Source organism: Podarcis pityusensis (assembly GCF_964106645.2).
Source record: "Podarcis pityusensis genome assembly, chromosome: 3".
Lineage (NCBI taxonomy): Eukaryota > Metazoa > Chordata > Lepidosauria > Squamata > Lacertidae > Podarcis > Podarcis pityusensis.
The window spans coordinates 4,790,178-4,806,058 of NC_138026.1; the positions used below are offsets into that span (position 1 = coordinate 4,790,178).

Below are 15,881 nucleotides of genomic sequence, written 5' to 3' on the forward strand. Positions count from 1 at the left end.
ATCCCTAAATGCAGTTCAATTATTACTCCAAAGAATTTCACAATGCTGCCCTTTACTCCCATTATAACAGATTAATTTTACAGATAATCCTGAGTGACAGGTCTGCGGCCAGATTCAAGAGAGTTTGAATCTGTTCTGGAAAGCATTAGTTTGTGGAAGTGGGCAGTACCCCCTTGAGTAAATATTAAACTGCAAGGCAAATCATCCAAGATACAGCTTTGAATAGTTGTGGAGGAGAAGAAAAAATTGGAGGGACAAAGCAGGACACTTTCAGTTTTAGTGGGTGGTTTAATGACTCACTAGAGACAGTACCTAGCATAATATATATGCTGCTCACTGCAGTTGCAAGACATTGTCTTTGACCAAACTACCCTGTAGCTTTCATTATAACCACTGCAAAAAAAAGTGCTTGAAACAAAATGGATTGGACAGAGACAATTCCAGCATTGTTCCTCTTTATCCTTATGGTTTACTTTGTTTTGAAACTGGGCGCTTTTTGGAACAAGAGCTCCCAAAATCTTCCACCAGGTCCAAGGCCTTTACCTCTCATTGGGAATCTCCACATCATGGATCTCAAGAGGCCTTACAGAACCATGTTAAAGGTAAAGCTTCCAGTTCTTCTCATGGCAAGGCTGAAGGGTACTGGGGCAGCCCAGTCAGATGAGAGGGGTAAAAAATTATTATTATTATTATTATTATTATTATTATTATTATTATTACTATTATTATTATTACTGCTACTACTACTACATATTACATTACATTTTGTTCTTTTAGAGCCTATAAATCTCATCTCCCCTTTTTGTGCTACAGAACATCCTCTTATCTTTCCCAATAAATAGTCATAGGACCTAGTTGCAATTTATAACTGGTAATTTGAACAAGATGTCTGGGGGTGTCTGGTGTCGAATCACGATTGCCTCCATTTTCAAGGATGCAAAAGTGCCAATGCAAATCTTGCCCAGCCCAGCCTCCTCCTTGAGCCTATCTTCTAAACTAAATTTGAGAGGTGCCATTAAAGGTATAATCACTTTTATCCTTACAACTGCCTATTTTGTTCTGGCTTCCTGAGCATGCCTAACCAATATTTGTGCGGCTGCACCACAACTGAACTGGATGAAAGGGCTGAGCTGCTGTATCATGAGTCCAGCAAATGTTGCTGCTACAGCTATTAGTAGCAAATGTTTTGAAGAGCATAGACAATGCTCTTTTACTTTATCATTGTGTTATTTGGATTCTGTTTTGCATGGTGATTTGCAAAGATATAAAAAGGGAATTCATTCCACAAAATTACTATTCTTAAGTCATATGTTTTCAGCTCGGTCCAAGGCACAATGACATGGAAGTAATTTCTACTGAGTTCAATAGTAGTTATTGAAAAAAGCTGAAAAAAATAGGAAAACTTTGCTACTAGATTCTGTGGAATGTATAAAAGAGTCTTTTCTCTTAGGTAAATGTGCAAGCTAATGCAGTGAGTTCTGTCAGAGATTATTTACATTAATATATTCTTTGGGTATACTCTGTTTCCCATTTTTTCTTCCATTGAATTCCAGTTGTCAAAGCAATATGGCCCCATCTTCAGCATCCAAATGGGACCCCGAAAAACTGTGGTGTTGGCAGGATATGAGACAGTAAAGGAGGCGCTGGTTAATCAGGCGGACGCATTTGCAGACAGGCCCATCGTTCCATTATTTCAAGGGCTTGCACAAGACTTCGGTGAGGCACTTCCCTTTTTATTGAAACTGGTAATGTGAATTGTGAATAATTGTCAGGCTTCAGGGAATTGGCTTCCTCCACCCATGGCAGTAGATAAGCAGAACAAAGGAAACAGAGTCTTCTTACCAGTTAGAATTCTTCAATAATCACAGCAAGGGACAACAAATGCCTCCCGCTAGAATGGTGGTGCTCCCAATTAAGGCTCCCCCCCCCTGCCATCCCTATCCATCCACGTCACTCCTACATCTCATAACCTGAGCATGTAGTTGCTGTGCTTTCTGTTCGGAGACTTTCTGAGCCCTCCTAGATCGAGGGGGGGAGGATGTTATCCAATGACTGTGAATGTGTAAACCCTCTCTTTTCCAGTGTTTCTTCTCCTAACTCCATCCAGCTTTTGCCTTCTCAGCTATGCCCCTCTGCAAACCACCGATCTAAATCTATACTGTCCTCCTGCTCCTGGGGAGATTCAGGGTGAGGGGGAAGAGGCAGCTCCAGCCATGCCTCCTCATGGTAGTTCTCCTCAGCATGGTACCTGCCAATAATCATCCCATGGAAAAGTAATGCCACACACCGGGTGGAAACTGACTAACCATTTTCTGGTCCAGTCTATACAGAGAGGAAACACGAAGGAGGCATAATGTCCACCCATGGATTACAAAGTAACAAGCTGAGTGCTGCTGGGACCCCTGACATGTACAAACAACCCTCTATTCTATCCTATCTATCGATGTGTTCTCAGGTCATGCTTTGATGGCACATCTACCAGCTACTTTGTCAAAGCTCAGAAGTCTGAGTCTGAATGGGAGAATAGCTGGGACCCATTCTCAGTTCCGTAGAAGAAATGCAGAACATAATTTATTGATATTTTTGTACAATGACCATGCAGACACGAACCTTTCTTCCCATCTCTTCAGGTATAGTTCTGTCTAATGGTGAGAACTGGAAAGTGATGCGGCGGTTTGCTGTAAGCACATTACGGGACTACGGAATGGGAAAGAGGTCCATCGAGGATAGAATTGTTGAGGAATGCAGTGTCCTGATAAAGAAATTTGAATCTTACGAAGGTGGGTTGGTGTTTTCCTCTGGTGCATAGCTACACTACCATAGTATCGTGTTACATATTGCTAACTTCCAGAAGTGTGTGCCTCCAGGGGTGAAGTCAAACCACTGCATAAGCATAGCACTTTAAAGGTGCTTAGAGTGTTGTGTTCCACAGGGCTCATCCACATATCCTCTTCTCCCGTTGCTTTCCCTTCAGAAAAAACACATGTTGAGCAATTTGGGCTTTCTCCAGTTGCCATTGGTTCTGATCTACTGCTAAAGAGTGGGTTCCCCCTTGGAAAGGAATGGGGAAAGGGGAGAAATGCTTCAACCATACCTAGAAAGCGTGTGTGAAGTGGAAGTGTGGATGAGCCCATACTTATCGCTAACTCCACAAATACAGTTCCCAGGGTTTCCTGTGGAGACGTAATCGGTCTGTTTCTTCTGTAGTGTGTAGATTATACTCCAATAGCTGCTGTGACTTCCAAGCCCCTTTAAGCATTTCTTAGCCCAGCTCTGGCCACATCCAGCAGCACTTAGGATCAGTTTCTTTGATAAAGGAGGTCTACACATAGGGAAGCTGCCAGTAGCGATTTAAGGCAACAAAGAGCAGACTTAAAAACAATGCCCTTTCCATACTTGGAATTTCAACAGAATATTTTTGTTTAATTGTCATATTCATGTATAGGAAACCCGACTGAGACCACCACAATTATGAATGCAGCTGTTGCCAATATAATAGTGTCCATACTACTAGGCAAGCGATTTGATTATGAAGATCCCACATACATAAGACTTCTGAAGTTGACTAATGAAAATGCCCAACTTTTTGGAAGCTCTTCAGTCATGGTAATCTATTTTTTTTCCAATTAAAACAAACAAACAGTTGATTGTAATAACAGTGTATGCAAAGTGGGCAGGGAAACATGTTTATTGTATATTGTTCAGGTTTCACCACAAAACACAGAATATTGGTCTCTTGAGAAACTTGGTGATGATTCAAAATATTTAGAAAACTCACATGGCACAGTCATCCCATAACTATAATAAAGTCTCTTTTGCGCACACCCTTTCTTGTCTCACTGCCATCAGGACTCCAAGGACAAGGAAGAACAAGTGATAGTTGGTTCCATGATGGCTCAGAAGGGGCCTCCAAGGGCAGATCTCCCTCTCTGAAGGCGAACCTCCAGAGGAAAACTGCCATTGCGTATTATTTTGGGGTTGCACGTAAATTATGCTATGCTGAGTTACCCCATCCCCCATTCCAAATGCCATTCAAGAGCTTTGTGTTGTATTTGGGCAATCATGCTTTGAGAGACCCAGCTGAGAGAACTGTACTGGGCTTTCCTAATGTCTCTTTTCCTTTTTTCACATGTTTATCCTTTCAGCTGTATAACATGTTTCCTGCTCTTGGTTTTCTTTTGGGGGCTCCTAAGACTTTCAATCAAAACAGAGATGAGCTGTTTGCCTTCATAAATGCCACCTTCATAAAACACCTCAGAGATCTGGATGAAAATGACCAGAGGAGCTTTATTGACTCATTTCTTATCCAAAAACAAGAGGTAATGGAGTCTTTTAAGTTGGCCCAGAATAAGCGTTGCCATTTTCAATTTGTGTTTGCAAGTGAATGCATAAGGAGTAGTCAGGAAGTCTTATTGCAGAAGGGACCAACATGGCATACTTCCTACCATTTCCCAATAGTCAGCCATTGTTAATGTGTTACAGAAGTTACCTCTGCAGGGGCAAAGGTTGTGTGCTCACCAACATTTCTGAAAAAAATTCCCTGATCAAATAAACAGGCCAATGGGCGTATATGAGTTTCCAGGGGTGGAATTATGTCAGACTGACCATCAGCTGCTGGAGCTTCTGCCAAGAGAGATAATTATGCAGTGATAAGAGGTAATGGTTGCCAGACTCCCTTTTGATACAAGGGGGATGGGAAAATGCCTTGTGTGCTAGGAAGAAGGCGTTTTTCACACTGGAGGAGATAGGAAACTTTGAGGGTGGGGAGGCATCTTGGAGCAAGGAAAAAACATTTGCCCATGCACTGACCAATCACCCTTAAATTATGGCTTCAGTTCTTTTAACCATTACTAAGATTGGAAATGAATATGAATTGGAGTTTCTGTTTACCAATTAATTAGCACCCAGAAAAGGAAACAGGTGGTTGGGTGACGACAGAGTTCTAAATAACAGGTTGGAAATTATTTTTAAAGGGTTGGAAAAGTTATAATATATATAGGTCTGAATTTGCTTTTAATTTTCAATCTACACTGCCTGTAGGGTTAAGGTATAAGTGATAAAGAGCTTAGAATTATAATCCTCCCCCCTTCTTTTTGTTTTCTCTTTTAAAAAATTCTCCTCTTTTTTGGTTTCTAGCTTGTCCTGCTGCAAATACATGGCAGTCTGAGGCTGAGCCTCTTTTAGATAGGCAGGATGGCCATTTGGGAGAGTAGGTGTTTGTACAATGGGGGAAAATGGTAGAAAGTAGAATTATTGGGTGCTAAGATCCAATTTTGGGGCAAATACTGTTTCATGAGAGAACTCTAGCAGAGATTTAAAAATCACAAAATATGCAGCAAAGTAATAGTGGAAATATAAGTTGTTGAAAAGCATCTTTTAACATATGTATCAAATAAAGGTTCTAAACAGCTAAGAAGTTTTAATGTTATTTCACTCTTCTTTTGATCCTCTGCCTCACTTGTGAATCTGCTGGTTGTAATGTGAAACTGCATGGCTGCGCCGTTGTGAGAGAAAAATGCTAGGAATGTATCCCTGATAAGCAAGGACTGTGTGGATCTTAGAAAAAGTGCTCAGTATGGTGAATATCCTGAAAAACACACCACTGTTGGTTGGTGCCGTACGGCAACTATTGAATGAACAATTGGAAGAACTCCTTCCTCTCTTCACTCCCCTCTGACTCCCAGCAGGACAGGCAGCTATTACAACCAGCAACTCTATTTGTGTTACAGGTGTTGAAAAGTGTGGCTGAAGGTAGTTGCTCTCTCCAAAATATGGAGGGCACCACATTGTCTATCTCAGTTTAATGAAACAGTTCCAGATGAATATGTGGTATTTCTGAGTCATTTTTCCAGTTTAAACTATGAGTAAATACATTAAAGATCTTATGAGATGTTCAGCTGAGAACGATATATGTCAGCAAAAAGCAACACTTTATGGTAACCCTGATTTCAGATCTCCACAAGTGTTCACCAGAAATGCTGCCTTCCATGTATGTAATCATATAATACTGTTGCAGGTTTATGGGGTCAGTCAGCATGATGCCTGAGTACGTTCCAAATTGTGGGGATCTCGTACCCAGTAAGGGTTAATTCTAATGGAATTGAATCTATTGTTGAATCAGTCAGACAAGTTTCTTTGTGAGATGAGGGCCATATACGTGTCACGTAAATACTACCACTAGTTCCTTTGTCTAAACCAGGCATAGGCAAAGTCCGGCCCTCCAGATGTTTGGGACTACAATTTCCATCATCCCTAGCTAACAGGACCAGTGGTTAGGGATGATGGGAATTGTAATCCCAAACATCTGGAGGGCTGGACTTTGCCTATGCCTGGTCTAAACCAGGGGTTATCAACCTGGTCCCTACCACCCACTAGTGGGCGTTTCAGCATTCTAGGTGGACGGTAGGGGTTCTACATCACAAGCTGAATCCTCCTTTCATTGAACACTGGCGGGCGGTAAGAAAATTTTACCATCAGGAAAGATGCATTAGTGGGCAGTAGTTATAAAAAGGTTGACTACCACTGGTCTAAACAAAGGCATTTGGCTGAGGAGTTAAGCACCACTATGAGTATCAAAGAAGAAGGAGCTGGACTGCCAAGCTTCCCCAACCTCCTCTCTTAGCTGGTAGATGGAGGGCAACAGCTGTGACTATGGAGAAGCAAGACATTTTGGGGTCTTGATGCTGAGCCCTTCTATCTTAGGCTCGGGTTGTATATATGTGTAAATAAACCCTATACCATCATCATCGCATAGTCTGGAAACCTGGAATCTCTCACTGCTCAGCAAGAAGCAATACTTTGATCATCAGGTCCTGTCAGGTATTCATTTTTATCTCTGCATATGAAATTTTCTCACTCCATTCGTTTTGACCCATTCATACTCTTTGCAACCCAGGAGGAGAAGAAGAACAAGACAAATGCATATTTCCACAACGAAAACTTAAAAACTGTTGTGGCCAACTTAATAGCTGCTGGCATGGAGACCACTTCTACCACACTGCGCTGGGGACTGTTTCTAATGATGAAATATCCTGAAATTCAGAGTGAGTGCTCTTAATTGGGTTGGCTCCCATTATTCTGAGATATCTTAATTCCAGTTATATGTAACTATTGGAGAGAGAAAATGTTTATAATTTGCATATGTGTGTGTGTGTGTATGTATAACAACAATTGTTCAGTCATAAGTTTAACATTTCAACCTGGACTCCCTTCTCCCTCTTTCTGTGGCACTTTACATTTCATTTCATATTCCTGCATACTCCAAATTATCTCAACATATTATTTTAGATATATATTCCTGTATAGATCCCATATATATATTGAGACTGCAGGTTTTTACATTAATCCTGCCAATGTCTTCGTATGTTTACAGTTTGTTTGTAAATATTCAATAAACCATTTCCATTCCTTACTTTTTTTTAAAAAAAATGTTATCTTCTGGTTTTTTAAACATCTTAAACATCTTTTTTATTTTATTATATATCATTTCCCAGTAAGCTTTAACCTTATTACAAGACCACCACATATGAATAACGGTACCTTCTTTCTCTTTACGTTTCCAGCACATATTCAAGTTGGATTTATACATTTTAGCCAATCTACTAGGTGTTAAGTACCATCTATATAACGCTTTCATATAATTTTCTCTTAAACTATAACATTATGTAAATTTTATATCCATGTTCGATAAACTTTCCCATCCGGCCATTTCTGTATTATTACCAATAACTATTGTTCAGAGCAGGGACGCGGGTGGCGCTGTGGGTAAAACCTCAGCGCCTAGGACTTGCCGATCGCATGGTCGGCGGTTTGAATCCCCGCAGTGGGGTGAGCTCCCTCCATTTGGTCCCAGCTCCTGCCCACCTAGCAGTTCGAAAGCACAATTAAGTGCAAGTAGATAAATAGGTACCGCTTCTAGCGGGAAGGTAAACGGCGTTCCGTGTGCTGCTCTGGTGCCGGTTTGGCGGAGCAGCTTCGTCACGCTGGCCACGTGACCCGGAAGTGTCTGCGGACAGCACTGGCTCCCGGCCTCTAGAGTGAGATGAGCGCACAACCCTAGAGTCTGTCAAGACTGGCCCGTACGGGCAGGGGTACCTTTACCTTTACCTTTATTATTCAGAGTATCATTGAAGATTTCACTTGTTCTTCCTTTGTCTCCCATTCCAATAATATTTTATACATTTTAGATATCACTTTAACATTACAGTTTAACAGGTCTCTTTCAAGTGTGATGTTTCATCCCCAACCCCCTGCTATATATCCTTTTAAAATACTTCATTCAAATGATGATATTGTAATCATGTTGTTAACATCTCTGATAAATCATTATTTTAATTTCAATTCTCCACCTTCTCCACTTAAATTTCTATGTTGCCCAATTTTCCATCATGTTTTTCTTTTTCACCGCTATGGCTTCCAAAGCTGAAAGCCATAGTGGTGTTTTGGTCTCCAACAGGTTTTTATACTGATCCCATACTCTATACCCCCCCCCCCAATTATATGGTTTGCATTTTTAAAATTAATTTTAATTGAATTTCTGTTTTATAATATTTAATATTATGATTGTATGGTTTGTAAAACCTTTATGTACTTTCACCTTTCCATACCACAAATAAATGTGCCAACCAAAAATGATATCATGACCTTCCAAATCTAAAATATGTGGATTCTTCAATAACAACCATTCCTTCCTCTTTTAATACAGTTTTCAACCCATTAGCTATTTTGTCTGCAAACAGTTTAGAATCTTTATTCAACAACGAAATAGGCTGATAGTTCTTAACCAGCTTTAGATCTCTATTTTGCTTATGAATCAAAGTTATGCATGCACTCTTCCAGGATTTGGGTAACTTTCCTGTATTCAAAGATGTATTCATAATATCTTTTAAACGTTGTATTAAGTAATCCTTTAATTTTTTATATTATATTGATGAAAGTCAATAAGGTCAGGGTACGTTCCCTAAGTTACCGTTTAAAATTGCTTGCTGTAATTCCATCATTGTGACAGGTCCATTAACAAATGACATTTTACCTTTTGGTATCTTAGGTAGTCTGCTGTCTTCTAAATATCTACCCACTTCTTCTAAATTACCTCATATTAGCTCGATATAGTTCTGTATAAAAACCTCACAAATTGATTTCTTATTTCTTTCAGTTTTTGCACAACTCTACCTCCTACATTTATTCTATTAATGCAGGTTTTTTCTTTTTTCTTCTTTATTTGCCAAGTTAATAGTTTCCATGGCTTGTTAGCCTGTTTAAATTGTTTCTGTTTAAATATTTAATTTTCCACTCTATTTCTTGGTTTATTATAATTGAATATTGCATTTGCAACATATTGATATCCTGTTTCACTATCTCTTTTCAAGGGGAATTTATTAACTCTTTCCCTTTCCCTTTTATTTCTTGTAAAATTTCTTGTTTTTTCTGCTCTCTAATATTTCTTTGCTATGCGCGTTGCTATGTAACCCCACCACCACATTACTACTTTACTGGCATCCCATACCACCTTTGAATCTGTCTCTTGGTTCAAATTAATTTCAAAATAATCCTTTAATTTTTTTGCCCCCTTTTTCTAATATTACTTGATCATTTAATAAATTTTCATTTAGTCTCCATCTCATCGGGAAACTTGTCCCTGTTCTTAATTCCACTATTATAGAGTTGTAGTCTCATAATGTTCTTGATAGAATTTCTGCCCTCTTTACCTTAGTATACAAATCTTTAGAAGCCTCCTGTCCCAATCTAGGGAGGCTACACCATTCATATCACCCATCAAAATAATCTTTTCATTCAAATTTTCAAATAATATTTCTTCTAGCCTCTTTTAAAAATCTGTTTTTTTTTCCTCATTAGGTGCATACACACCAATTAATAATACTTTTTCTCCATGTGAAGGTATCTGGGTTATCAATATTCTTCCTTGTTGGTCTTTGAATAATTGTTTTGGGTCCAACCCTGGTTTTATACACATTACAACTCCTCTCCTTTTTGTTACATCAGAAGTTACAAAGTCCTTTCCCAACCTTTTATTTAAGTTTTATTTATCCAAGTTTAACTTCTTTACATGTTCAATTTTTGTTCCCTTTAGTCTTATTATTTAGTCTATTTACATTCCAAGTTAGAATTTTCAAAGGCATATTGTTCCAAATTTATTTCTCTTTCGCCTCCACCTCAGTTGAATCTTCTTCTTCCTGTCCAAATGCTCTTTCTCTAGCTAACTTTCCACCATATTTTCTCCAAAATCTGTATGGCTCGGTAGGATCATGAAATATTTGGTTTTTACCATTATATGTAAAAGATACCACTTCAGGATATTCCCAGCAGTGATATTTTAATAATCATCCTGGATGAATTTCTCTCCATCAGTATATCAAGTTATTGGCTAAAATGTTTGTCCTGTTTAAAAAATACCCATGTCACATTCTAGAGATTAAGTATGTGAGCCCAGGGAATCGGAGAACCAGTTTATTCCAGTTCTATGCTGGAGAGATTAGTATTTTGAGAGACAAAAGCCAAATCAAAGAGATAATCTTAGCAGAAAAATTAATCCTTTTCTTTTTTGCTTCCCCCAGTAAAGGTCCAAGAAGAAATTGCAAAGGTTGTTGGATCTTCTCAGCCAAGGATTGAACACCGAAGAAAAATGCCTTATACAGATGCCGTGGTCCATGAGATCCAGAGGTTTGCCAATATTAACCCAACCAACCTGCCACATGCCACGACTACAGATGTTACCCTTAATGGCTACTTCATTCCAAAGGTGATACATTTCATTGAACTGCTGCCCACTAGTTACAATATATTTAAAGGCTATCCTGGGAGTAAGCCCCTTGGACTTCAGTGTGGGTGACATCTGAGCAGACTTGTATAGGATTGCACTGCAAGCATGCAATCTACCATTCGGAAGCTGTCAGGCATCAGCTTCAACCCATTAAACACATCTCAGTGGGAAGGAGAACAAGGTTGGAAAACAAACCTTTTCTGGTGGGAGATCCTGACTTATATGTTAAAGTTTTTTGAACTAAAGACATTTCTCAGATGAACTCAAATCTCATTTCTCCTGCACTGAATATTTATTGTACCAGAGACATATGTTTATTTTTAAATAACTCTTGCTTTGCCTTTGCAGGGGACATACATCATACCATTGCTGTCCTCTGTGCTGCACGATGAATCTCAATGGGAGAAACCACATAAATTCTATCCTGAACATTTTCTTAACTCTGAAGGGAAATTCGTAAAGAGAGATGCTTTCATGCCTTTCTCTGCAGGTAACTTTTTTCCCCCTTTTTCTTTTGTGTATATCTGCATAGTGTGTGCTTAGTCAATGGGATTTTTACATGCCTGGAATGTAGCCTATTGTGCAAAGGTAAGAATCACATCAGTTCCTGTGGTCATTTCTGCCACTAGATCTGGCCACCATTGGTGTGCGGCCCCTAGAATGTTGCTCTCCAGGGAATGTGCCCCACAGGCTGAAAAGACACCCCCCCCCCCCGTTTTTCAGCACTGCAGGATGGCTCGTATTGGGAGGTCATAATTCTTTTAAGATGGGCACCGTGAGCTGTTATTTTATCTCTGCATTTTAGTCTGCTTTAAAGTATTTGGGATGTTAGTAAGCAACTGCCTAAACCCAGTTTCTCTGCTGCCTGTGTGTCCTTACAGGTCGGAGAGCATGTATAGGTGAGACTCTTGCCAAAATGGAGCTCTTCCTCTTCTTCACAAGTCTCCTGCAGAAATTCACCTTCCAGCCACCCCCTGGAACATCTCAAGAAGACCTGGATCTTACTCCTGCTGTTGGGGTTATAACACCTCCCATGCCCCACCAGCTCTGCGCTCTGCCACGTTTCTAAGGTTCACAAGCTCCTGGCTTGCTTAGCCTACCTGTGTGTGCAATGCAAGCCTTTCTTAAAACACCCCTGTTCTGCAAGGGTATTTGGGTTGAGTAGCCTAGCGGTGGAATTGGTCCATGCTTTGTCACAAACCTGAAGTGTTCCCCTTTACCTGCCATACTGCCGAATCCCATGAAACTAGCATTGGAGCATCTCTTAAATAAAACCTGGCCCTGAGTTCTTATGACACTTGGGGCATAGAGATCAATCAGCAAAGCTGGTTTCATGTATTCCCATGTTAAGGTATACCTTCAAATATCTTGAAGCATCATATTCCCAGGTAGAATGCAGAGAATTGTGACCAAGACGAGAAAGGGTCTGGAAACCATGCCTTATGCTGAAATTGCGGAAGTTGGGTATACAGTGGTATCTCAAGTTAAGTAATTAATTTGTTCCGGAGGTCTGTACTTACCCTGAAACTGTTCTTAACCTGAAGCACCACTTTAGCTAATGGGGCCTCCAGCTGCCACTGCGCCACTGAAGCACGATTTCTGTTCTCAACCTGAAGCACTATTTCTGGGTTAGCGGAGTCTGTAACCTGAAGCGTATGTAACCCGAGGTACCACTGTATTAGCTTCTGTGGCTCCAATTAGTCAAGTCAAGTAACCTTTATTGGCATTACATAAGAACATTCAGAATACATTCAGAATAGATAGGCCAGTGTGATCTCGCCACCACCCCAATGGCATAGTCACCCGCCAAAGGGCAGAAGAGGTGAGCAATCTGCCTCATCTCTGTGGGTTTCCAGCAAGGGCAGGATCCTGTAGCATACTTCAGCGACAAAAAATCAAATAGAGGAACTTAGCTACTGTCTTGGTGAGCTCCTGGTCTCTCCCCTGTAATAAGAAGCATATAACCTCCGTCTCTGGTTTCCATGTTGGAATACATAGATGGTCTAGAAACTGTTGGTGGAGATCATCATACCTTTTACATTTAAGGGCCATGTGAGCTAGAGTTTCCACCAGGTGGGCATTGCATGGGCAGATCCTGTCTCCTTCTGCCAAACCCGCAAACCTACCCCAAAGGAGGTTAGAAGGATTAGAATTGAACCTAGCCAGTGAAAAGGCCCTTCTTTCTTGCGCATTAAATGGAAATTGTAAATAATTAAGATTAAATTCCTGCACCCAAGAGAGTTGAAAATAAAGAGGGGAGCATGTTTTTTCCCCAACTGAGATTAGTTCCTGCAGTCTATGCCCCACAGCCTAGTTTTTAACATGGTCTTGGCAACTGGGAAAGCCGCACCGTCCAGGAGATCCTCTGAAAGCCCGAGTTGCCGTATCTTTGTGCGAAACAGTTGTAGCCCTGGGAAGGGAAGGAGTCAGACAGAACTTCACTGAGTAAGGTATCTTTGTCTGCTGAAAAACAGATGTTTAGCCAGCATAAAAGAAAACTCATCAAGGCAACTGTCTCTAGCTTATGTTGGCCTCCCTCTAAACACAGGGCTGCGTAAAGTATGCATCATGGGACAGCAAAGATCTTAACTAGAAAGGCTGCCTGCACTCTTTCTGCTGACTGGGAAAACCCTGACATCCAGATTGGAATTCCATAGAGCAGTTGAGCTCTGGCTTTAGCATTAAAAGCCTTGAGGGCTGAAGGGATGTGTTTGTTACCTCTTGTTGCAAAGAAGCGCAATATGGCCCGCATGGACAGCTTGTTGGCGTTTACCGCCCCTGAGCAGTGTGAAGACCACCGGAGCCTGTGACGGAAAGTGATCCCCAAGTAGTTGAATTCAAATATCTCCTGGATGTGTTTCCCACCAAAAAACCCAAATATATCTCTTACGAGAATTCCTGAAAACCATTATTTTGCTTTTGTCAAAATTCATACTCATTTTCATACTAGACAGATAGTCAATACAGGCATTTAACAAATGCTTTAAGCCAATTCTAGTCCGTGAGAGCAGAAACATATCATCTGCATATAGGAAAATGGGAATTTTTGATGCATTGAGTTTTGGGCTGTGAGCATCCACCAGTTTTAGTAATGGGGCAAGGTCATTTAAGAAGAGATTAAAAAGAGGGAGCAAGAACATAGCCCTGTTTCACACCTTGATTTATAGCAACAGGGTCTGATACATCGTCCCCTGGAGTTATTCTTATACGACAGGTATTATTTGAGTAAAGCTTTTTAATCAGGTAAAGTAACCTGGGGTCTAAGCCCAGTATCTCCAGTTTGGACCATAACAGCCCCCTGTCGACTGAGTCAAAAGCAGCCTTAAGCTCTAAAAAGGCCACAAATAGTCCTTCCTTATGGTGCCGCATGTACTTGGTGGCTAAATGGGATAACACTATACAGTTACGTAAAGTGGATTTCCTGGCCTAAAAACTGCCTGCTCTGGGTCTGTGATGATGTTCAGGTCAAGCCATGTAGTTAATTTGGATAATAGATGTTTTGCATACAATTTCCCAATATTTGACAATAGGCTTATTGGTTGATAGTTCGAAGGTAACTTTTTGTCCCACTTTTTAAAGATTGGAATAATTATGGAATTCTGTCATGAATTAGGCAGAATTCCAGTTTTGTCCACCACAGTGAATAGTTCCGCTAGAATCGGAGCTCACCAGTCTGGCTTGGCTTTAACTAGTTCAGACAGGATGGCTCCAATGTATTTGGATCCTGTAGAAGACAAGGCTATACAATTCTGTATATAACTACCCCCAGGAGATTGGACCATTGGCAGACATAAAGACATACCCACCCACAGATTTATAGTTTTTTGCACCCCCAGCCCATTCAGTGTCCATGTAACCTACCAGTTCAGGATCACTGTAAGTTGGCAACTTTAATTTACAGTTCATTATACTATTTAGATGTCTGACAACTCTCTTGATAGCTGTCCAGTCGTGTTCAGTAGGAACTTTCACTTTTCTGCTCAGAATAATTACTGCATTTGATATAACCAACCTGCATGTCATGGTCAGGTATAAAAGTATTGCTGACCTGTATTTGTTGTTGTCAGGCAATGGCTTTGTTTCCTCCTGGTTCTTTAAAAAGTCTGTAGTAATAGATGGGTTTGCCTTTGGCATCTCCATGCTGTCAGTTAGTTAAGTGACTTTCTGTTTCTGGCTTAGAATAAAACAGCCATCTTCTCTCTGTATCTGGACTAGCTACTGCTCTGAGAGGCAAGAGGGAGCTAATCCCTTTCACACTGGAGTCAGTGGAAGTCACCATGTGCTCACCAGGAAATAGAAAAAATGCCCGCTTTGAATCTCTCTTCTCTCTTAAGAAAATCCAGCCACACCCACTATAATACTTTGAATTTTGTCTTCACTGGGCCCCATAACCTTTGTAGGAATGGATTTAGGCACTATGAGAGGATGTACGGTTTAGTTATTGTCCTTCCTTGTTCACATTGTTGCATGTCATATGCTCTAATGTATACAAAGATATACCCTAATGCCACCATGTTCAACAGTTTCAAGATAAAAATGAATAAAAACTATGCTAAAAAGAAAAATATGTGTGAGTGTTTCAATGGGAGAAAGTTCAGGAAATACTGGACACAATGCAGTCGTACCTAATTAAAGTATAATAATTTCATCTGCAAATGATTTCACAATGCTGCTATCTACTCCCAGTGTAACAAACAAACTAAGTTTACAGGTAATCCTGAATGATGACTTCGCTGCCTTCAAGAGCATTTGGATCTGTTCTGGAACATAGCTGTCAACTTGCAGATTTGAAAATAAGGGACCAGCAGCCTTGAAAATAAGGATTCAGCAGCCAAAATAAGGGTTTTTAGTCAACCAGCAGCCAAACGAAGCCTCAAGCGGTGGTTCCCACAGCGCAGCAACCCGGCCAAGGGGATGCGGCAAGGAAAACCACCGTCACCTCTCAGCTGGGAAGCGCTGAGCAAAGGCGAGTCCCCAGGCAACGTGGCCAATTTGATCGGCACAAAGCATGCAAGCTACACCCCCCAGTCGTTCTTAGACTCATTATTGGGTGAGCAACGCAGCCAAGCAACACAGTTGGAGCCTCCCTCCTCCCTGGCCG

General features: G+C 40.6%; 2 protein-coding genes across 2 annotated transcripts in view; both read left to right on the top strand.

Moving 5' to 3' along the window:
* The first annotated feature begins 331 nt into the window (after window positions 1-331).
* The window catches only part of LOC308473029 (uncharacterized protein), a 115,082-nt gene continuing 99,532 nt past the window's right edge, over window positions 332-15,881 (top strand). The window contains exons 1-2 of the mRNA XM_080998278.1: window positions 332-626; window positions 1,554-1,716. Coding sequence (XP_080854404.1) covers window positions 420-626; window positions 1,554-1,716 — 370 coding nt within the window. The 5' untranslated portion in view covers window positions 332-419. The remainder of the gene's footprint in view (window positions 627-1,553; window positions 1,717-15,881) is intronic.
* LOC308473007 (cytochrome P450 2K6-like) lies at window positions 2,591-12,096 on the top strand (the record flags this gene model as incomplete). Its single annotated transcript, XM_080998261.1, has 7 exons — window positions 2,591-2,780; window positions 3,446-3,606; window positions 4,146-4,319; window positions 6,896-7,043; window positions 10,575-10,759; window positions 11,129-11,270; window positions 11,662-12,096. 7 exons carry the CDS (start codon window positions 2,591-2,593, stop codon window positions 11,847-11,849), a joined length of 1,188 nt encoding a protein of 395 aa, XP_080854387.1. The 3' UTR covers window positions 11,850-12,096.